This window comes from Calypte anna, chromosome Z (assembly GCF_003957555.1).
Source record: "Calypte anna isolate BGI_N300 chromosome Z, bCalAnn1_v1.p, whole genome shotgun sequence".
In the NCBI taxonomy this organism is placed as follows: Eukaryota; Metazoa; Chordata; class Aves; order Apodiformes; family Trochilidae; genus Calypte; species Calypte anna.
In genome coordinates, this window is record NC_044274.1 from 47819580 (window position 1) to 47844068 (window position 24489).

Genomic DNA, 24489 nt, shown 5'->3' on the forward strand with positions numbered 1-24489 from the left:
TTGCAGAAAATAGCTAGTAACTGAATATCAGAACCCAGAGTCAAATTTCAGCAAATTCTGTAACCACATCTCATTCAAGCAGGTGTGCTCAGCCAGCTGTGACTGTGCTGTAAAGTAAGAGAGAGCCATCAGTAAAGATTTAACACTGAAAAATATTCAGAAAGACCCCTTCCTGTAGCACAGGTCTTTTCAGTCATCTGCTTTTTCATACTTAATGTCTTTTTGTATATTCTTTCCTTAAAGTTTGGCAGACACTAGAAAGGAATTTTCTAGGCACTGCATATCAAACCAGAAAAAGTTGGAAGGCTTTCCTTCAGTGCTAGCCTTTTTCTTTTTTTCATGTTGTCAGCACTAAAGGGGTGTTTGGATTGTAAAAAACTTTCTATTTAAAACAAGGGAAAAAATAGAGATACTTCTGCAAACAGAATGCTTATGTCAACCTTAGGCGTTTCCCCCTCCATTCACTCCCCCAGAATTTGTGGAGTAGATGGGAAGATAAAGCCAGTCAGATTTAGAAAATGGAAAGAAACTGTTTCTGTTCACACTTGTGTGAGGTGACACAGGTGTAGGACACAGGAACAGCCACAAAACCACAGGTGAAATGCAAAGAGTTTTATTCTCATTATCTCCCAAACTGGGAGCAGCAAAATAATGCTTGTCTGAAGCAGCACTGAGAGCAGTCAGAGCAGTCACACAAGGGGGAATGCAGGCACTGTGAAGCTTGGTCATTGCTAAGAGGAAGTGTTCACACTGGATGCTTTCTCTTGGATATCAGGGATTTTTTTGCATATGTAGTGGAAAACACTTTGCTTTGATCTTTCTCACAGCAGGACAGGAATCTCAAGCATGTTTGGTAGGATGCTTGGGTGTCGGTCAGAGGCTTCTGTTACCTAAACACAGATGTCAGGCACAGAAGACTAAAAAGTGATTATATGAAATGTGTGTTTTTTGACATCCCCAGCTGCAAGTCACTTGAGTGTGTTTACAGTCCTCCTCATCAATGTTGTGTTGTATTGCCCCAGCACTGCCTGCAGATAGATTTGTCATTTAGTACCAGGAGAAAGGTCTTTGTTACTATTCTCGGAAGAAAAGGCTATTAGCAGAATTGTCTGTCTTGCCAGCAGCTCAGAGTGTTATATCTACTAGTAGTTAGTACTGGAAGTAGACTGAGGTACAGTATGAGTGCTAAGTATGTAGGACCAGGTGTCAAATGTTGACCTGGTAATATGTTGAAGGAGAAAAGGAAATTTTGTCTTAGAATTTTACTCATTACTTACCTTGCAGGTCAATTTCTCTATGTCCAGTGGTATTCTAAAGGTTGCTTTCTAAATTGCTACACCAACAAAAAGCGTGTCTGGAGGCAGATCTTGCTAATGCAAGATCTAAAACATAATTATTTTAAAATATTAAAAAAAAAATTAGAAATTCTGAAAGTCTAGACAAAAGTTAAATTGGTGCAAAAAACAGAGAGAGTAAGCTGTTCATATGAGTACAAATGACCGCAACAGAGTAAAGCCTTGTAAAAGCTTTGGAATTCAAAAGTCAAACACATGCAGAATAGTTGCAGAGTTACATATGAGAATTAACCCCATCCAGCCCCCTCCAAAAGGGACTTCAGGTTCCATTATAACCCCAGGCAGTACTGGCAGACAGAGCCAGGCAGCAGCTCCAAACCCCTGTAAACAGAAGAAAAAAACATATAAAGCTATTGGTGATTTTGGTGAATTCCCTCTTACAGCTTTTCTAAGTGGTATTAAACAATAATCAATCTTTTATCTTTAAATGGAATTGAAGATGGCAGCTACTAGGATAAAACACTGATATTTTATTAGGCTTTCAACCATATCCAAAATTGCCATGATCCCTTCTTTAGGAAATGGTAACTTTGCTTTTATTGTATCCATCAACCTAAATCATCCCTTCATGGTGCAAGTATTTGTTCTTTTTTCAAACAAACAAACAAATAGTAATTAAAAACTCAACAGAACAAAACAGCAGAAAAAAAATAGTGAGGAACTACAATTTGGGCTGAGGATATATTTGGAGCACCCCTGAAAGAAAGTATTTGGTGGTGTTGGTTGATGACAAGCTCAGAGTGAGCTGGCCATCTGCACTTGCAGCCTTATCCTCAGCTGTGTCAAAAGAAGCAAGGCCAACAGGTTAAGGGGAGGTAATTCTCCTCTACTCTGCTCTCCTTAGACCCTGCCTGGAGTACTGTCACACCTACATCTCTCCTTTAGGAAGGAGCAGAGGAGGAAACAGTTGGCCAAAATTGAGCAGAGTATTCCATCCCATACATGCCATACTCAGTATAAATTTGAGGGATCATAAGGGTCAAGTCCCTTTTTCCTCTTCTTTATCCATGACTGGCATCCTGGGAGGATTCCATCTGGCTGCCTTTGATCCTGATCCATGCTCTCCTGAGTCCATATGTTCCTGTCTGCTGATGACTCCAGGAGCCCAGCCTGTGAGTTTTCCAAGGCTTCCCTGCAGCCTTGGTAGTGACATGAATGTTTTTCAGGGGAGAGTGAAGGAACATGATACCACTGCTGTGTATGCGTATTTGAATATATTTAATAATCTGAATTCTTCATCACTATTGTTTCATGTGTTTCTTTCACAGCATTCTCCTAGAGAAGCTGGTAGCTCGTGGGATAGGCAGGTGTACTTTTGATTGGGTTAAAAACTGGCAGCGTGTCTGGGCCCAGAGGGTTGTAGTCAGTGAAGTTAATGCAGTTGGTGGCTGGTCAGCAGTGGCATTCCCCAGGGCTCAGTTGTGGGGATGGTCATGTTCAGTATTTAGAGGAGGGAACTGAGTGCTTCCTCAGTAAGTTTGCAGGAAACACTTAAGTTGGGTGGGAGTGTTGATCTGCTTGAGAGTAGGAAGGCTCTGCAAAGGGACCTGGGCAGGCTGGACCAGTGATCCATGGCCAATAAAATGTTTAACACCAAGTGATGGGTCCTGCATTTTGCTCATAACAAGCCCATACAGCACTTCAGGCTTGGGGAGGGATGGCTAGTAAGCTTCCAGGCAGAAAAGGGCCTGAGTGTACTGGTGGACAGCAGTGTGCCCAGGTGGCCTGGGCATTCTGGATTGTACCAGGAATAGTGTGGCCAGCAGGAGGAGGGAGGTGATGGTGCCCCTGTACTCAGCACTGGTGAGACTGCACCTTGAGTGCAGTTCTGGGCCCCTCACTACAAGAGAGACACTGAGGTGCTGGAGTGTGTCCAGAGAAGGGCAACCAAGCCGGTGAAGGGTCTGGAGAACAATTCCTATGAGGAGTGGCTGAGGGATTTGGGAATGTTTAGTTTGGAGATGAGAAGGCTGAGAGGAGACCTTACTGCTCTCTACAACTACCTGAAATGAGGTTGTAGGGAGGTGGGTGCTGGCCTCCTCTCTCAAGTAAATAGAGATAGAACTAGGGCAAATGGCCTGAAATTGCACCAGGAGAGGTTTAGACAAGATCTGAGGAAGAAATTCTTTGCTGAGGGAGCAGTCAGGCATTGGAATGGGCTGCCCAGGGAGGTGGTGGAGTCACCATCCCTGGAAGTAATTAAAAACCATGTAGACGAGGAGGCACTTCAGGATATGCCCAAGTGGGCAGAGTAATACAGATATTGGTATATACTTACAGATGGACACGGTGATCTTTGAGGTCTTTTCCAACTGTGACAATTCTGTGACTCTGTGATTAAAGCTGTGTAATTTAGTTTCCAACCTTTACGGCTCTCTCCCTTACTCTCTCCTTTCTTTGTCAAGGAGGGGGATTAATAGAGAGCATCTGCCATTCGTTTAATTGCTGGCTCTGTGTTAAACCATGACAGTAATAAATGAGAGAGTAGAAGCAATTTATGAGATAAGTTGTGGTGCTGATTTGTTGCCATTAGCAATGGTTTTCTATGCGGTGAATCAGTGTGTTCATGGCCTAGACGAATTGTGCAAGCAGTACACGATGAGTTTATGAGGACAAATATTTTATTGAAAATGGATTTTTAAGAACAGGATGTATATTTAGAGCTTGGACATGGTTTTCATTTTGTCAGTTTTACTCTGGAAAAATTTAAGTTAGGAGCTAGAGAGGAAAGATACATAGAAAATGATTTTGTTTTTTTAATTCTTTACTATACTTGAAGATTTCTTCAGGAGACTACTATGAGTGCTGCTAATACCTGTAACAGGGAGTTTCTTGATACTGGTGATTTTCTGCTGTGGAAACAGCATGAGTTCTTGCAGGATGCAGGAAAGTTGAGCTGGAACCAAAGCATCCCTCTGACAACACACTTAATGAGAATTCCCATTATGCACCACCTTTATTAAAAAGAGTGTCAGTCTGGTTGAATGATGGCAAATCATGAGCTGGTTTATAATGTAGGCTGATGGAAAGAAGGACAAAGGCACTCAAGTATTTTTTTCCTCTGTTACCTCAGCCAACATTATGAAATACAAGGTTCACACATGTTTTCTGTGGTAACTTCCCTTCATTTTACTGTATACTAGGAAAAATCCATATGGTCTTAATTTTATACGAACCATTCTGTATAAGCTTGCTGTGTTCCACAGGGTATGTACGATGAACACTGTCTGACTGAGTATGTAAAAAAGGCCTACACAAGTTTTTTTTTTGACTGCTTAATAGTCAAGAAAAGTGTTACATGTTTGTGTTTTTTTTTGTTTTGTAACACTGAAGCATTTAGCCTAGCAATATGATGTAGTAGAGTGTATATGAGTTGTGCTCTGAGAATATCTGGGATTTTGATGCATGTTGCTGCATAGTATGTAGTAACAGGTAGTAGACGTGATGCAGGCTCCAGAAAGTAATGGCCTTTGGAAACTGAAAGAACATTAAGATGACCGTGATGAAAGGATGAAATAATGCACAGCAGGTATAGATCTGATCTTCTTTTGTTCTGTTAAACACCATTATAGACCATTATAAATGGTTATAGCAAAATCAAAATTACCGATAAAGGAAGCTGAGAGACGTGCTTTAGCACACATCTTTCTTAGCTTATAAATTATCTGGGATGTTAATTTTCAAATAGCTGGCTGTTTTTTACAGAAACAGATGTGTATGCATGTGTAGGACTGAGCATACTATCAACTGTAGGACTGGGTCAACTATCAGTTATTGAGACATCTAGAATATCTTTCAGGTTGTATATTTATTTTTGGCCATAGTAATAAATTTGAAAAAATAGCTTACATTGATTTACTTCCATGATTTGGTTTTTGTAAGTACTTCCATCTTGTTTAGAAATGTCCAAAAACATTATTAATGCAGAAGAAAGATGAAATTAAACCAGTACATTTATTCAACCTGTAAGGCTGCTTATTTCTGCATACACATTGGTACCCGTGAAAAAGTGTTCAACTCTCTAAGGGGAGAAGTTTGCATTGCAGGCAGACCCACAAAACAGTGCTTTGCTGTAGTTGAATAGAGGTACTGATAAGCTAAGGTAATAGTTTCTCTGGGGTGATTTCTGGGGTTATTACCCTCTTTATTTGTTTTCTAGAAATGAGAAATCAGGTGAAATTTCTGAATGGAAGAAGTAAAAAAAAAAAAAACAAAACCCCCCAAACAAACTATAAGGGCTGTTCAGGTTGCCTGCTTTTTTGGGGGGTTGTGTTTGGTGGTTGCTTGTTTTGTTTGTTTGTTTGGGTTTTTTTGTTCTTGTTGTTTAATGCTGCTTTAATTGTGAACTGGTTTTAAAACTGCATTTTCCAGGTCACATCTATACTGTCTGCTGGAATCAGTACTGTTGCATTTTCAGTTCTTCTTGATCGAGTTCACTTTAGCCAGAGTGCTCAGATACCTGTGACTGCACCTGGCCTCCCATTTTATCTTTTTCTATTCATTTCTGTCCTTTAGTTGGTAAATCTTTGGTTTCTAGGTAGGCTATTTCCTTTTTTTTTTAACTCTGGAGAAGTATAGAGTGGGATGTAGACAGCATGGGGCAGGGGAAGCTTAGATAGCTTAGCCCAAGTCCCCAGCTGATGATATCCCCCTTATCTATTTACTGAGAATCCAGGTGTGACCCCCACTCGCCCTGAAGGAGAATGTCTCCAGGCTTTTCAGCTGCAGTTCTGTCTCTCCTTTGCTACATAGGTTTGAAAGTCTGCAGGGTTCTGTTACATGTGGAGTTGGTTATTTCAGCAGTAACACTGCTGCAGCTCTCAGCAGTTGTTTCCCATCTTCACCACCCTGACAGATTCTGTAGGACACTGATCTGCACATCTCTAGAAAGTGTCGGTCTTGCCCTTGCTTCTGTGTTTTAGTCTAATAAATGATCCAGGTGCACAAGTGATACATGAGGTCTTCAGCTGAATGAGGCAGGTCCCTGGGAGGTGGGGGAACCATGTTTTTTCTTTGGACTGGGTGAGGATTTGACTTAGAGTTTAATTGAGGGAGCATTTAAAGGACCAACAAAGAATGCTTTCTTGGCTTTGTTGTAGAAATTGAAGGGGTATACAAAAGAGCAGTTGGTAGAAGCTCTTGTTTTCTCAGCTGTAAATGTAGTCCTGGTAAACATTCCTTCTTCCTCTTGCTGAAAAATGAATGGGCATCTCAGTGTTTTACCCCCTCCTTCATTGCAGAGCTTGTCAAGATGGACGGGCTCCAGTGGCTAAATCCATCCACAAGGAAACTAAGTGGCCTCTGGCAGTAGACAGCTGGGAGTAAAATGGACAACCTTGTCCCCCTCTCTTGCTGATAACTGTGCCAAAGCTCTGACAAACCGGACTGATAGTGTGTGCTTGTAACTGGGGGTGGACAAGCTCTTGTGAAAGCATGACATAGGAGTGTTTGCAGCAGAAGTGGTACATTCTGTTTTCTCTGCAGAGGGGTTTATTTTACTGTCTTCTCTTGAAGTTACTGTCCTGCAGCCATCACGGCTTTTTGCAGCTGTGTCCAGGTTAAATCATAAAGTAGAAAGTTGTTCTTACACAGGATACTATTGTATTGGTTTGAAAGTCATGATCCTTTGGAGGAATAACATGAGCAAAGCCAGACTGAAACATATATGGTACATGATTGCACAGTGTTTTCCCCCTCTTTTGTCTTCTTTGTTCTTTGTGTGGAATCCTCTGATAATGAGACTGCCTTGGAGAACTGGATGCATGTAGGTGTTGATTCAGAGCCTGAATAAAGGAATAGGCCACTGCAGCAAGGCACAGTGGAGGGTGTACATGCCTTCTATCATGCACTGATGCTCATCAGCCAGGAGCAAAGCCAGTAGTAATTATATTAATTACTAACATAGGTAACTATATATAAAAAATATATAGTTGTATATAACTGTATTCCTATCTCAATAGGGGAGGAATTAGAAAATATTCCCTTGAATTTTTATATCCTCTGCCAGTTTTAGTAGCACAGCCTCATTTTACTATGCAGCTTGTACCTACCTACATGAAAGAACATTTGTCCTACAGTATGCGCAGTAATTAAAGTGGGGTACCTACTGTTCTCTGTTTAAATAACAGATCTGACAGCAGAGAATATGAGTAAAACAGCCACAAAGCTGGTAAGAACCCACATATGTCAAAATGTCTGACTAAACGCTTGAGTCTATTTTGCCTTACTTATGCTTGATTTGCTTACTGGTTGGTGTGCTTAACATCATACTCAATGAAACGTAGGCTGTTTCTGTTCCCCTGAGCTTGGAAGAAGTGAGATGCATTATGATATACACTAACTAGAAGTTATCTTCCAAAATACTGTGTTTGGGTAATTAACTCTGGTCAGGCAACAGCTGAAAATGTGTCATGAAGGACTCAAGGATTTTTGGTTTGGGTTGCTAAAACTACTTAGGAACATGCATCACTGGAGGAACAAAAAAATGCCAGCTAGCAGTTGCTTATTGAGACATAACATAAAATGGATATGGATTCGTGGTGGACTTCTGGGTAGCTAAGACCAGGATATGGACCTATGGCTTACTTTTGGGAAATGGTTGTTGCCCTCTTTAACAGTAGCTGTGGCTAATGCTAGAGGTGAGCATCAGGTGTTTTTTCCTTTCTAATTTGAAAATTATGCTTAATATCCTTAATAATCTTACTTCTTTGCCTTGATAGCTTACCATGTAGCTCTGCCTCCCCTTTGCTGACAAGGGGCTGAGGGAAAGCAATGCACAAGGAAATCAGGTTGTAAGAGTGAACAATGAAAAGGGCACAGGTTGGTCAAAATTAACTTAACTTGAACTGTAGGACTGTGGTGACAAATGTGAAAAGGTAAAACCTGAATACAAATCCAGTTTTTGAAGTATTTGGCAGCAAATGTAAGATTTGGCTCTTCCCTTTGTTGAGGTAGCCACCAAGATCCATACAACACTCTTGCCAGCACCTTTTTTTTGCTTAGGTTTTGCTTATGTGTGGTGTGAAGCTGAACAACTTTGCAGAATAAAAGGTTTCTCTCATGCACTTGCTAATTCCAGCTTTTGATACTCAACCAGAGGAATACATTGCTTGGAATGAAATTGTGATCAAACTGGAAAAAAACCTGGGTTGTGTCAGTGCATGTAATGTTACACTAGTTTGCAGCTAGTGTGTTATGTATTTCTGAGGGATATTTTGTGAAGCATGAAGAATTTGAGTACAGTAAGTAAAAAATTGTTACAGTGTAGACTCCAGCTCTCAGTGAATCAGACTTCTGACAAAATTATGTTTATTTTATCTCGGGTTAAATGTATGTGTTATATTGGGCACCATTATAAATTGCTGTTTGGAAATACTGTAATATATTTTCTAGTTACCAGCTGGGCTTTTTTCTTGCTCTTAAAATGATGTCATTATTGGCTTTTGTTGGCAGTAGTGTTTATGGATACCCTTGAAGTGTTCCTTTTTAAGACATTATGGCCTTTAAGAAAGGGCTGTGCTGTTGTAGTTTAAGCTTAGGGCTAGAATTCAGTAACTCCTAAACATTGATCCTAACTCTGATTCAATTCCCCGTGACACTGAATGAACTACTATAAAACTTGGAGTACCTCTCAGAATTCTTCAGTGCTGCCTCTCTGTCCAGCTTAATGGTTACTGGAATGTAGGCTTTGCTGTGGCTTACCTGCAGTAGTTGGTGGCTAACAGTGATGGTGATTTTCTAAAGCATCTGAGGTTATTTGTTTATTTTTAAAAATGAAACATCTAACTTGCTGTGAAGCAATTTATTCCCTAAAATCACATAATCTTACAAAAAGCCCTGGTTGAGGAAAACCCATGACAAAAGTACTCTTAGGTACCCAGAAGGCTTTAAAGTTACTTTAAGTATGCATCTAATGAGAACTAGCTTTCTGCTAGAAACTAATTTTTGTTAGTCTTTAGCAGGGAATTTCTCACACTGCAAAGTGAACTAGGTACAAAGGTGATTTCAGCATTTAAAAATTAAACAGTGTTTCACAAGCATTTCTCATTTTGAAAAATTAATAAAGTAGGTAACTTGTGTACCAACTTTCAGATGGGTAGAGAATTAATTGAAGTAATGACAGGCATAGCTGGGCTAGTAATATGATAAGAATGGAATCAGTACTTTACTCATGTAGGCAGTTTTTTACAGCCTTTCTGTTAAATGGAGACATGAGTAAAGATAGCAGAACTGACCCTTTCTTGAACCTTAATACAGCAAGTTTCAGTCTGACACACTTAGAAATTGCTGAGATTAAAAAATCACCCTAAAGCAAGAAATTCAGTGTTGTATGTTCTGAAACATATGTTTTTGTATGCTAGGATACAAGGAAAAGATATAATTAATGAAACAGCTGGTTTTAAATTAGTCTGCATTGTAATTGCATGGGGAGAAGGTAAGGCACTAGAGAGGATCTTATAGCAACAGCTCACCCTATCATTCCCTATGTTTCTCTCATCCTGTGGTAATGTGTATTCAGTCACTAGATTATTAATGGCATTTACCTTCAACACCAATCATGTCATCTTAGACCTAGAAGTATTTTGAGCAGAGATAAATTCTAGGAGCTGTGTCATTTACAGTTAGTAGCTTGAGTAAAAGTTGGGCTTTTTAGTGTTATTCTTATGACAAGACCTTTCCTTTCTCTTGGTAACTTGCTCTGAGTGAATTTCAACTTTGTGCTGGAAGTAGTATGGATTCTTCATGGGTGTGAGAAGAAAATCTGTTTTTCTCTGCATGCCTTTTCCAAAAGTAGTGGGAGAGGTGAGGGGTGCTGAGTAACAAGACACGGCTCTAGGAGGAGAAAAACAGAAATACTATACTGAAGTGTCTGTTTATTTAGTTTCTTTCATTGGGGATATATCACTAAGCAACAAGAAGTGGAGCAGATCCCCCATGCTGTTCACCTCATTCTTCTGCCTTGACTATAAAGGAAGAAAGCCAAAAAGGGGGGTTGCTTGTATCACATTTCACATTTGAAATAAAACTTCTGAATGTCAGTGATGTGAACCAGTTTTATTTTCTGCATAAGACTAAGCCAGGCACCACCATCTTTTTCAGTAGCAATATTTGTACCATCACAATTTTTTTTTTCCTATCAGTTACACTGGTAATCTGCACATGGCCAATTTTAGCTTTAGTAAGCTAGCTGGTGGCCTTCCCTGTAACTTGCAATGTTTTAAATACTATTCTTAGTACTACATTGATACTGTTTTTAAATGTTAACTTTAATTTCTAGCTAGACTAGGGATGCAACTGTTGTGAAAGGTTAAGACACACAGAACACCCTTAGCCAAGTTGAAAAAGCCTGACTCATATTGTTTCAAGATATGAATTTCCATTGGTGTCCTGCCAGGGAGTGTATAGTTCTGGAGTGTTTTGAATCTACATGGCTAGTGCAGCTTTTTAGGGAGCACATTTAACAGCCTGGAAGAATTTTCTCAGGGACAAAATGTGTTCTGAGAAGCAGTGTGTTGTATTGCCTGGGCCTTACTTTTTCAGTCTGGTTATGAACTAATTAGTATAAAGGTTAGAGATATTCAAAGCAAACTTGTGGCATACTTAAGTTGATGGAATCATCTGAAGGATTCCTCCTCTCAGTGCTTTATATATGATTCCAGAGGGGTTGAAGGTTGCCTGGTGAAGCCTGATGGCAGGAGGTTGGTAGGGCTTCTCTGCTCCGGTTCTGTTATGTTCACTGCCTTTGGATGGAAGTACCGATAAATAATTCAGGTAATTTGCAGAGCCAGGAATCCAAATAAATTACTTCAACCCTTGCTGTAGGCTCTGAATCTGTTTCTGGTGCTGCTTATTTTGTGGTGGTTCTTACATCCATTTGTGTATAAGCACAGCATTTCTTTTGTGGTTATGTAAATGGCTTCTCCATTCATATGTTGCTTTGAAATTTATAACATTTATCTAGGATATTTGATAAGGGTACTTTTTCTTTTTAGTGTTGTAAGGCTGTTCTGCTTGTTTTGCTCATGGAAGTGACTCAAATCCATCAAAAAGAACAATATTTACTGATACAAGAAATTGACAGAAATTGGCAGAAATGCTTGTTGTATCAGATATTCAGCTTGTCATTTTCAAATTAACTTTAACTGTCTGTCAGAGTAGCTTGGTCATCAAAAGATTAGCTAGATCCTAGCCACTATATGGTTGATTGCTGGATGTGCCAGCCACTACTGAATGGTGAATTTTGCCCCTTCAGTTGTTAGAAGAGCGTGGTTACCAGGTTGACATCTCTAGACTTTCTAAATGAATGTATGCACTTTGACCCAAAATACCTTATTTCCTAGATCTGATCTTTTTTTCCAAGTGTAAGTTAAGAAAAAGGTAAACCTGTAACACTGGGTGAGCAGAAATGGAAGATGAATGTGTTATAACTGGAAAAAAAGACCTGACACTAGAAGTATTATTTAAGTCTACTGTTTATCCTTGTTGTTTGACTGCTTCTGTTCAGTAGTTTCTCTGTATCTCTGGTCATTGATCTGATCGGATGATCCATAAACTGATCATTGAGGCTGCATTCACCAGTGGTGATAGAGCTCCATACAGCTTCTGAAGAAAAGATGCTGTGCAAGGAATATGTATTCAAATGAAGGTGGAGCAAGCCTAATTTAGTAGAACTCATTTTATGTCAAAGCAGTCAAGGTCTAAATTAGTTTAAAGTCTAAGATTAGGGAAAGTCAATAAAAATTAAAACATAATAAGGGCTAATGTGGGCTTTTCCTCAGGGAATCCTCAAACCACTTCTCTTCTTGAGTAAGAACAACTCCACCTCATCATCAGACTCTGTTACTACTTGACTTGTCTAATTCTTTAAACCTGTCCTGTTACTGGTTTTGGTAATTGATTTATTATACTATGTATGCTATTTGAGTTTTTTTATTTCAACACAAAAGGAAAGTGTTCCTTCTGTGTTTGCTTGAGTGTAGGCAGTTAATGCATGAGGTATTTCTTACAGGACTGATAGGTTTATATGTGAAATTTTTGAAAGGATGCATACAAAGAAAGGTGTAGGCTAAGATGAAGAAAAAGAATAGATGTAAAAATAGAGTTTTGTTCATGTTTAAAAGGAAATTTCAATCAACAAAGGTTTTTTCAGGGCTGTTGCCTTTGACACTGACATACGAGCAGTGCCTCTGGGTCCACTTAAAATGCAGATAATTTTTCTCAAGGCCTGTGTCTTGAAATTACAAAGGGGGAGTTTTGGATGATGTTTTTTTAGCTTTCCAGTTTCCAAGTTAAGCCTGCCTGGAATCCATTTGATCATTATGCACTGTAGCTTAAAAATGTGCCTGGGACTGAAAAAACATAGCATTGCCAAGGAGCTTCACAGCTCTGTGTGACTTGTGTAGTGGCTTTGGATATATGCCATTTAGAGAGCTTCTTCCTGCCTCACAGAAACATTTCTTACAATATTTATTCATTTTAAGTCTCCTTATTTTGCTTCAGGAATTTCTAGCATTTTAAGTGGATGAGAAGAAATTTGACACTCTCCCCTCTTGATTGAAGCAAATGAACATGAAAACCCATATTCGTCTGTTTCAAAAAAAAGTAAGAGAGATCTGAAGTATAGGTGGAAGAAATTTGTTACAGTGACTACCCCTAGGTAGGTTCCTTCCTAAACTAAGACCCTACAAGGAAACTAATGTCACATAAAACCTTTTCAGTTTGAACTCTAATGAAAGCACAATAACACATGTAGATGATATATACTAGAAATAATGAAAGACTGGAGATTATTCAGTGTCCTTTTGTTGTTGATTTTTTCACTGTGGCAGAAGGTTGTACAGGAATTTTGAAGCAAGTACAGAGAATAACACTGTAGTTGTTTTGTGTATCATAATGCAAAATTAGGAAGGCAAAACACAGGTGAAATTTACAAAGGCTTGAAGAAATCAGAGGGCCTAAGAGATCATACAGTTCTGTGCACTGGAGGTATAGATACTGCTATTTCTCAGCTGATCAAAGTTGCAGAAAGGAAGGGCACTCCTCCTGTTTCACAGATGGGGGAAAAATAAAAAAAATAGTGTGTTACACAAAGATAATCTCTGACACTACCAGGAATGGGATCGACCCTTAAGAAAGCCACGGGGTGTAAAATGGCAGCTTCTGATCAGCTTAACAAAGAATTGTAACATGCAATTGAGCTGTCTTTCCTTCTATGCAACAGAGGTGTTTCTGTCACTGTATTATTTCTGCAGCACTTGCTGATCTGCAGCCCAGCAAATGTTCCTTCACGATTTTCCTCATTTGTAACTGTTCCCAGAGCAATGAACTCTCCTATACCAGTCCTGGGGGAAAGAATGCAGTCCGGCAGACTGGCACTTCTTTGTGTTCTCAGGTTTGCTCTGTTACTTCCCTTTAACAATACAAGGTATGTGAAAGCAGCAGTAGAGTGCATCACCACTTGATGGCACCAAACAAATTGTTAAGACCATTTAAAAGAAAGGAAGAGAGGAAGGAAGCAACTCAGCTTTTCTGTAGTGTGGGAGAGCACCAACAGAAGTGGCTCATGCTTACTGTATTAGCAGATGATTCCCCCTAATACATCCGATAACACAACATTTTTCTCTAACACAGCATGAGAACTTAAGCACAATTGTAAATAGTGAGCAATAGGCCCTTTTGCAAGAAATTAGTTAACTGAAAATGCATTTTTACCCCAATGTGCTTGGCAGTTTGTGTGCAAGACAGAGTGTGCACTTACTTGGCTAAAAATGTTCTAGTTGCCTTGTACTGAAGCTGTACAGTCACTGAATCTCTTCCAAGTTAGAATGATTTTGCAAGTACAAAGCAATGGTTTAATGAAATTCAGGTTTCTGGACTCCATAATTTTAACAGTTTTCCAAAGTAAGTAGAGTTCTAATACTGTGTTCAGTACTGTGTTCTGTCAGATTCACAATGACCTTGATACTGCAGAAACTCCTTGTCTTATAGATATTCCTTCTCATGTTCTGCATAAGGACAGATGTTCTCAGTTCAATGACTGGACGGATGACCATATTGATTCTATAACCATTAAAATTAAAATGTACCAACAGGGAGCTCCCCTAATACGAAGGATGCTTTTCCTTACCTATTCTGATTGCATTATAAAAATCTTGTGCTGCTTAGGTTTTTATTCTCAGAAATATAAGTTCCAATAGCAGACATCTGCAAGATAACCTCCAAGTCTTTCTATTAAACACACAGCAATTGCTAGAGGCTTCCTTTATTTAACTCACTCTGAATCCTCTGCTTTCTGTAGTTTTAGCTTCCTTCTGTCTTTTCGTCTGTCCATTAACATATTGCCTTGCATAATTATATCCTGTTGTGTGGATAAAGAGAAGGAGGAAGAAATTAATGCTTTACAGAATGACCAGCAATATCCTCTCTTCCCTGACTCCCTGTCAAGTAAAAATGTCTGCCATTATTGGGTAGTATGTCTAGGTGAGATGTAAAAACATATGCTTTGTTGTCTTATCAACTGGGAGAATAGAGGCAGAACTCATCTTGGCACTATATGGATCAAAAGCAATTAAAGATTGCAGCATACTTGTTTCCTTTTCACTTCCAATTCTTGTTCTATCACATCATGCATTTGTAGAGTTGTGTAATCTTGGGGGTTTGTGTACAATCTATTGCATTATTGTTGATAGGGAAACAGAAGAAATTTGGCACCAGTCCACGCACTTCATTCCAAGGCAACTGTTTTGTAATTAGTTAGTAGAATTAATCTTTGGCTGATAAACTGTTCACTTTCTATTTTTTGAGTACCTAGCACAGTGGAAGCCTGGTCTGACCATAAAGAACTTAATAGTAACATACAGTAATTGTATCTGACAGATCGTATGGTTGTTCTTACCCACACAGATCAGTCCCAGCCCTACAAATCTCATGCAGAGATTTTAAAGAGTTTTTATAACATACATCCAAATTTTATTCATATCAATTTGAGAAAATTGTGCTGCTAGAAGATCAGTTTTGTCCTGTTCCTGGACCTCATCGTAGCCCAGTTAGACATTTTGCTATTTAAGCACCTTTTGATTTTGGAATATAGAATACTTCAGCATTACAGTAGGCTGTAGGATTCCTAAGACGCAGGATGTGTTGGAGTGCTTGTCTCTCTCACTGTGGTGTACTCGAGAGAATAAGTAGTTCTGCAAAAAGGTGAACAATCAAACCCATTAACACCTGTGGGTTGGTGTTTTGTGGGGGTTTTTTTGTATGTTTTTTGTTGGTTTTGGGTTTTGTTCTTTTTAAGGTTCACTTTCTCTCTGTGTAAGTCATTAATAGAAAGGATGTCAAAGATTGTACTAAAAGAAAGGTCTAAGTCTTTGAGAGCATGTCTTGTTTTTATAAGTCTGTTCATTTCCACATGTGAAATAAATGATATTAACTGTTTACTGAAGCAGCTTTAAAAGATGGTGGCAGCTTTGTTTCTGGGTGCTGGTGTTGCACTCTGACCTGTCTTATTTAGCTGGTGAAACAGTCTATAGCAATTAGGAAAGTGTTTCATCAAAATATGATTAAGTCCTAATGCTTGTAATTGATGCTTCCTGGAAGCTTTATTGTAACAAGACTTTAATGAAAGCAAATATATCTTCTTGCTGTTCCGAATAGTTCAGCTCTAGAGGGAAGAAAGTGGAAAGCAATTAGATGTTTGTAATTTATATTCAAAGCATGATTTTCTTCTTATGTTAAAGTCTGTTTTAATGGGAAGATTTTGTATGCCACTTACAAAACTGTATATTTAGACTGTGTGTAGTTGTTTAGCTCTGCTTTTGGCACAGATGTCTTATGCATTTGGAAGGCTCTTTAGGCTGCAGTACTTTTCCAAGCTTGGTCATTTGGTCTGTAGCCGTCAGCTGTGGGATGCAATATGCAGAGGTTCACTGAGGGGGAAAGGGAGTTGGTGGCCACATTAATCTGATAAATGTTCTGGAAAGCATGCTCACTCAGATGGAAGAGCCAGCCCTGCCTCTAAATGGTGCTGCATCTTGGCTTGAGGCTCCAAGCATCTGCACATGAGCTCAGCTCAATCTTTAGCATTTTGTACAGGAAGTGGCAGTCACTTCTGTGCAGTGCACTGAGCCCATTTTTCATACATACAATTTGAATTTCATACTGGGGTGTGAAATTCTGCCCAGGACCAAGAAAGCAGCTTCTTCTACTCTTAATTGTTTCTTGAGTCTTTGCCAAAGGTAGAGCTCCATATGCTTTCTGTCACCACCAAATACAGAGAAAAGTGTATTATGTCTGAGTAAGGATGAAATGAAAGAGAAACTTGAACTTGAAAATGAACTTGAAAATACTTTAATTTTAAAAATTCACTGTGCACTGGAGCATGTTGCCTGGGAAGACTTCTGAAGCCATGGTGTAACCTCAGAACAGGTTAAAAAAACATCTTTGAGGAACAAGGCAGGGGAGGGCTCTCCAACAGAGTTTTGCCTTGCATTAGGCATACATCACTGAATAACTTCTAAACACAAATGAATCATGCAGCAGCCCAGGGGTCGCTTGTGCTAAGGTGCAAAGCATGAGTTAGCAAGGGTGGGAGGCACCAGATTATGCAAGTTCCCAGGGTTCAGAACCACCTGTGTTTTGATGTAATTCTAACACTTGCTGATATCATCAGTCATGGAGCAGTGTTGCTCTTGGACAAGACCAGCAACAGTGCAATGTTGCACAGTCAGAAAGACAAAGTGAAAAAGTACCGTAGTGTTTATAGCAATCTCAGTTGGCCTTCATAAATATATGAAACTATTATTTTATAGTAGTCATCTTTTCAAAGAAAAAAGTAGCAGGCCTTCTGGAAAGCGAGAAGGTTAAAATGTCACACATTGGTGCAATAGTCAGGTTCTCTCTCTTTGTACACACCATTGAAGTGTATCTGTTTTGTTTCTCTTACTTGAAAGTGCTAGCTAAAGCTCTTTGGAGTCTGACTGAAAGGTCAAATACAGATAGATTTGTATTTGAGATCATGAAAGACAGGGATTCTGAAACTCAGAATGTTTTTTACAATACTTGCTTCTGTGATAACAAGGAGTCAAATTGTCACTTGGATTGTTTGTCCTCCTTTAGGTTTCGTCATAGTCCAAATGGCTGGTACTTGAGAGACTGGACCATCCACAGCTGGATCAGACAGTGCTTAAAATACGGTGCACAAGACAAAGCTCTATACACATTAAAAAACAAGGTAAGTTTTTGCAGGAAAAAAACATCAATATATCTTTTTGAGACTTACCTGGAATGCCTACCGTTGCCGGGTTCTATACACTATGGTTCTAAGTTCATAGTGTCATAGAATACATATGTCTTTGTTAAAAAAAAAAAACCAACTGAATTTTATCTAAAGCACTTTGCAGCTTTTATTCCTGCCTTTGGAAACTTTTTGTTTTTAAGCACTGCTGGTCTCCAAAACATGCTAGATTCTGGAAACGCATAAAAACCTGATAGGCAATGTGTTTCATGGTCCCAAAGGGTCAAAAAAAATGCAAAACCAAATCCAGTACATTAAAGTTTAGAAGGCCTACATCACAGCAGCTGTGCTAATCTCCTTTTGTTGCTTGACTGTCATTGCAGCAGTGTACAGTGGCATGGTTATGATCTGTCAAATACCTGCCGTGCTATGCTTGGGAAGATTTGAACAGTAGGTTTTAATGCTGATTTTTTTCCCCTTCTTCTCTTCAGGTTCAGTATGGAATTTTCCCAGATAATTTTACATTCAATATTTTGTTGGATTGTTTTATAGAGCAGAAGAAATATGAAGGTAATAAAATCTTTACCAATTCTGCATCCTTGATTGTATGTTCTTATATCTGTAGACCCTTTTAATTAAAAATATATAACTATATTTTTTCTGAATGCAGATTTTTAGTCCTTTAAACTAATTTTCTGCATTTTATATCTCATTTCTGTGGGTTTTTTTTCCAGTATATTATTTTGCAACATATGCCATTCACAGTTTCTACTGTAATTAATCCAATTCCAAGTGTAAACCAACAAGTTTTTACAAGTCTGAGTTATATGCTAACAACATTACTAGTGACAATTCGAGTGTTTAAAGAATTGGAATGCAAGTTCTTAAGAGTTTATCTTACTGATGTTTAGCTATTCAGGAAGCTACAGATCTAAACTGTTTGTCTAGACTTTCTGTCTGTCACTGAAGAGGGCCAGCTATGGTGATGCTCTTGTCATTCACTATTAACTTTTCAGGTGTTGAAGTGAATGATCATCTCATGTTTGGTGCCGAATATTTGAGATTTTCATTTCTCTTCTGGTACTGCATACGTGCAGTGAGCTTTTCTTTGCATAAGCTTCAACAAATAATGGAAAGGGACAATAGAGGTTCCAGGACTTTATCGTATTTCCAGGTTTTATCATAAAGGTTTTGCTAAATGGCAAATTAATACTTTTTTTTTTTTTTGAGACCCTTCTATCTGTGAATTCCTCCTTATTGCATCCATATTTCTTTCCTGTGACAGGCTAAAGGGCTTTTGTTCCACAGACTGTCCTTCCTGACAGGGAGTGTCACAGGAACTCCCCGTGGAGCTCCTCTGGAGCACTGTTTGCTGAATACATGGAGTGCTGTGGGTGATTGGTGACAACATTTTGGCTCTGTTGTACACTTCTGTCACCTTAAGGGTAGTGATTTAAGCCAGTCTTCTTCTGTTTGTAGTCTAAATAGAAGGCCAAGGAAATAATTTTTAGAGCTTTTTAAAAAAGTGTTAATGATTAAAAGACTGAGCAAATTGAAGTCTGTAGAGCTAAGATGAATTTGGAAAGCTCTTTAGCTGTGGCTTTGTGCTATTCAACCCATTCTTCAACTCAATACATTATCACAGCAAGTTTGAATAAGTGAGTAAGACTAATTCTTCATTACTGATCCTAAGACATACTTAATTTTCTCCTAAGTGCTTCAGAATACACTAGGGCTATATAGTACCAGTGAACATGAGTGGGAGCTGTGTAAATTTGCACTTGCTCATCACTTATTTTTTTCCTCCATAGATGCTCTGTCAGTAGTAACAGAGATCATGCTGCAAGAAAGTTTTGATGAATTATCAACACAGCTTCTTTCTCTCTATGTTTTATACCAGTACCTGGCAGCCAAGTCTGAACATACGGTAAGCCTACTACACTCAAAATGGTACATGAAGTCTCCATGTTGTGCTGCAGTCTTTTGGGCATTTAGTCTTGAATATATTTTATTTCCCGTAAGTTTACCTGGGAAATTATTTTTTTTCAATTATTTTTACACTTACAGAAGAAAGACAAAAAAGAAACAACAAAATATGAAACCTGTCAAACAACTTAACGCCTCATTTGCTTCTTTCTCTGAAAGAGATGATGTATTGGGATTCTCAGAGGTAGTGTGAGTCCATTGGAAGCTTATGAAATGGCATTTTCAGTTCATTTCAAGCAGGGCTCTACCGGTTAACACAAAAAACCCTGTCACCTATTGTAGGACCCTTTTAGGTTGAGTATTGCTTACCCATTATAGCTTGGTAATGATGATGTTGGAGAATTATAAAGTATTTTCACTAGGAAAGTTACCATCCCATTTAGCTTTGGGTGTATTTTTTCTATTATATATTTATTTTTCAATGGAATTAGCTACATTTCTCCATTCTCCAAGCATTAGGGGTATGTTATTTACATATCACTTGCCTAAGACCAACATAACAGTTCAGGCTTTTGGACCTGGACTTACTGTGCCTTCGCAGAAGGGACTCAGGTATCAGCAAAGGGCTACACCATGTCCATCACTTCAAGCAGCTGCTTTTCTTTTGCACAACCCTTCAGTGGCTTGTTGCCATCCATAAGGAAAATGCTTGAAGCCTCCGTTTGTCAAACATGAGACATGTCCCAGAATGCTTATTACCAGTGCCTTAAGGTTTTACTCAATTGGGTTGCTACTTCAGTTTACAGTTCAGTTTTCACTGTAGAAAGCAGATACGCATTTACCCTCTTGTCTTTTCCTTCATTCCTCAGAAGTCAAGTATTCTTGATTACTTGGAAGCAAAATCTCATTTTCCGTTGCGTTTGTCCATGTTTGTGTATCCTCAATGCAAAGACAATCACTTGTCAATGCGTATAGCATTTCATGAAAGCTGAATGTGCAAACAAAGGTGGTGTGGACATACAACACACATACAACAAGCATATTTCATATACCTGTGACTTACTCAATACACATTTTGAAATAAAGATATCCAAAGATGGAAATAAGCTCTATTTTTATATGTATACATCATACAGAGTGCATATGTATACACCATACATAATGCTCAGTACCAGTATTCTGTGTTTAAGAACTGAGGGTAGATGGAGTTACAAGTTATGCTCAGCTACTTCTGAAAATCCCATTCCCTTTTTTTCAAGTTGTGAGACAGGTCAGACAGTGTTCTGTTGCAGACAGAGCCTTCACCATAGCTTAGAGTCCAACAGCCTGACAGATGGCTTTTTAACTTTTGAGAGATGAATCTTGGGAAATCTGATTGCCCTTAGTGTGCGTAGCAGTGGTGATAAAAAGCTTCCATTTTTCTGCTGTTGTAAACACCACTGAGAGCCTGACTGATCTTAGCTCTCACCAGAGTTTCTTCCTTGACCGCTGCTGCAATCCACTGCAAAAGTGTTAATGTTAAGTTCTTGCAGTAAAGAGGCACTTGTCCTTGATGTTGGTACTTCTCTTGTCTTGAAAAATGTACTGTACTATCCCATAAGAGAACAAAATTTACACTGCACTTGTGGTTTTAATGTACTTGCTGATTAGGTGCCCTTCCTTAGCCATCACTGGTGGTCTAGCTAAGACAACTGATACTTTTCTCTAGCTGGAGAGACAGCTGTAATTTTAATCCAGGGTTTACAAGCATTGCATATGTTCCTTTCACAGTTCAGATTTTGGACTCAGAGCAACCATCAGAAGCATATTCTTCTCTCAGCTTTTTCTAGTTCTAGCAAGGGATAGGGGAGCATGTGTCTTAGGACATACTTAAATGCAATGGCTGCTCTAGTGCCATACAATTTTGGGTTCAGCAGTTTTAGGCTGAAGTTAGTGGTAGGCCATACAGGACAGAGAGAGCTTGAGCAGTGTAAATCAGTGTAACCTTCTGTCCTGTGGCAAATGCATGGATTGATTTCCATGCAGAATCTCAACCATTTATACTCTGTCTTCTGGAAAGAGAGGTGTTCCTCACCATAGCATGTACTGTCCCTCAGGGTATGCATAGTGTCACCCTTAACATTAGACATGTTTAATGATTTTTTTTTACTTCACTTTTATTTTCTTTACATTTGATGAAAGCCATGTGTGTTGTCTGCTGACATTTTATGTTTGTCAGGGGATGCTTACTTAATTTACATTATTTGCAGTGGGAAGAGGAGAGAAATCTTGGAGCATCACTAGTGCTTACGGGTCTAAAGCTGGCAAACACTGTGGGGTTTAGCTCCCAGTTGTATGGCTATGCATTCCTTGGTAAGTTTTACCTCCCTCACAGCCTTATCTTTGCTCTTGTCTTCAATGGCTAAATGAAATAGGTATATATTTTAAAATAAAATCAAGAAAAAGGCTAAGGAAAAAAAGGTCAGAAATACAAGAAGGAACAATTTCAGAGTTAAAACTGAATCTGTTTTATAGCACTAGAGGGTGTAACTAATGTGAGTGGTATGACCTTTATCAGACAAACTTCAGAACCTCCATCAAGTTTGGATTGGCTGCTGAAAGATGTTCTTAAAGAACAGTAGGGTTGGCTTGATTGTGGACCAACAATTTTTCAAAAAAACACAAAAGTACCAGGTTCCACAACGTAACTTTAAAGTTATGGACAGTTGACTCTTTTTATAGTTATTGAACTTCTTAGAATAATCCTTAGCCTCACAAATTTCAGAGGGCACAGTCTGGAAAACAAATGTTTAGAACATTTGCTACTCCTGTAAGGTTGATATTTCTGTTGTGAACAGCTGGTAGCAGTGCCTCTCTCCTGTATCTGTTAAGCAACTTTTGTTGCTAGAGATGAGCTGTATTATTAAAGAGCAGTTAGATCAGAGTATATCCAGAATGGGAGGGAAGAAGAATGAGGTAAGTAATTATTGAATTTTCTCCATAACCTTTAGACTAATGGCAATGCAGATAGCTTTTGCTTGTCTCTTCAAAAGTATAACTTAGTTGAAAGCAATTAATTTAAAATTTTTGGTTATGCAGTTGGTCCATTACTATATTGTATTTATTCCAGAATATATTAAGAGCAATAAAAAGTGGACTTGTTCTTAAAATGAGACCTCGAAATACTATGTGTAAGTGGCAGATGTTGATTTGGACTTACCATGACTGCACGACAAAATCCTAATTTTAAATCAAAAAGGCAGATAAAAGCAAGAATTAAATTTAAAGTAGGATTTTCCTTAGAGCTCTAGTTTGCTATCCAGTGGAGATACTGATACAAATAGGAACTACTGTCCTGTTGGCACTCAATTTGGGGTGGGGTGTTCTTTGTGTCATATAGATCGGTTGAGTAGTGACTGTATTTAAAAAATGTACTTCGTTGTTGTCTGTGAGCAGTAGTGCTTGCTTCATGACATTGATATTCAGTAGATCAAAAGCTATTTACTGTTATGTCACATATTCTACAGTCTTGCCAGCACTAATGGAACCAAACTCTGCAAGAGTGGAAGATGTGTATGGGCACAGAGTGGCCTCAAGCACCTTAGCTATTTTAATTTAGCAGTAGTCCACAAGCTTTGTCTGTGCACTTAAATACCTGGCTTTTCATAATCTATTTTTACCATGTAGAGTATGGTGTGTTTTGTAGTTTTATGTCACTATAGCCAGAGTGCAAATTAGATTGAGAGCTTGGATGCAAGTCTAGTAAATTACACTGATGTGGTATTATTTTTTTACATAGACAACGAAAAAGTCAAAACCATAGAGTGACAGTCATTGTAAATTAGTACTCACCAACTGCAATGGGAGATTTCTTCTATAATGTAGGAATTTTTTGTTCTCTTAAGAATTACCATCATAAGAAAAGCCACATTGTCAGTGCTGCTGTGTATCATAGGTCCTGCTAAGGTCACTGAAGACTTTGTTGCACAGAATGTCCTAAATCAAGAATCAGAATTCCACTTGGCAGATCTTCCGTATTTCTTCTCAGGAAGTTTCAGGAGAAGTAGGGGTACTAAGCTCTATAGTTAGCCAGATTGTGTGCTGTAAATAATGTACAGTCTGGTCATGACACATATGTGAGTAGACCCTAAAGGCCACAGATGTGAGTCTGGAGACTTGATTTTGTGCACACGTACTACACAGTTAGTCCCTGAAGGCTGACTGCATCCCTGAAGGAGACACTTGTCTGTGATCTGCAGACATCCTGCTCAGAGCTGCTGTTACAACTGCCAGACAGCAATGAAACATGACTACTTCTCTTCTTTTCCATCTGGAGAAAATTTCTAGTTTAGGGGACAAGGGGCCATGGGAAGGAACCAGAAACCAACACATAATAGCCATGAAGTTTGGCAAAAAATAAGGCACCTTATTAAAATAAGGTAGTAGCAGTTCTGTTAGAGCAGCTTTGAAGATATGTCTTGGTTCTACCACAAAATGAAAGTACTTGCTGTGACTTCTGAAAAACAGAGCAAATGCATATGTATTTTGTGGGGATTCAAGGGTTGAAGTACTAACACTGAAGTGTTTTTTTATCATAGGGAAAGTGGAGTTGAATAAAGGGCTAAGAGCTGTATACAATCTAATGCCACTAATGTGGACACCTGGATACCTTAATCGAGCATTGAAAGTGATGGAGAATGTGGCTTCATTGTCAGGGGACAGCAAAATCTGCAAAGAAGCTGTAAGTATGAAGACTAAACCTCTGAACACGAAATTTCATACAGATTGCCAGACTACAGTAAAACCTGTTCATTCTGTGCCTTGCTGGTTAAAAGAGGCCTAGCAATGCCTCAGACATTTTTGGAAGACAGTAATGGTTAGAACAGAATTACCCCTTCAGGTGATGAGCCAGAGATGATGTCTACTGGTGTGTCCTTGGAAATGACTGCCTGTTACTGCCACAAACCATTTAAGTATGTTTCCTAAGCCTTCCCCTCC

General features: G+C 38.9%; 1 protein-coding gene across 2 annotated transcripts in view; it reads left to right on the forward strand.

Moving 5' to 3' along the window:
• The window catches only part of MRPS27 (mitochondrial ribosomal protein S27), a 45664-nt gene that overhangs the window by 12730 nt on the left and 8445 nt on the right, over positions 1 to 24489 (forward strand). For both annotated transcript variants that reach the window (XM_030467672.1, XM_030467673.1), the window contains 5 exons: positions 17469 to 17583; positions 18078 to 18156; positions 19398 to 19513; positions 21762 to 21864; positions 24090 to 24232. In XM_030467672.1, the coding sequence (XP_030323532.1) occupies positions 17469 to 17583; positions 18078 to 18156; positions 19398 to 19513; positions 21762 to 21864; positions 24090 to 24232 (556 nt within the window). The remainder of the gene's footprint in view (positions 1 to 17468; positions 17584 to 18077; positions 18157 to 19397; positions 19514 to 21761; positions 21865 to 24089; positions 24233 to 24489) is intronic.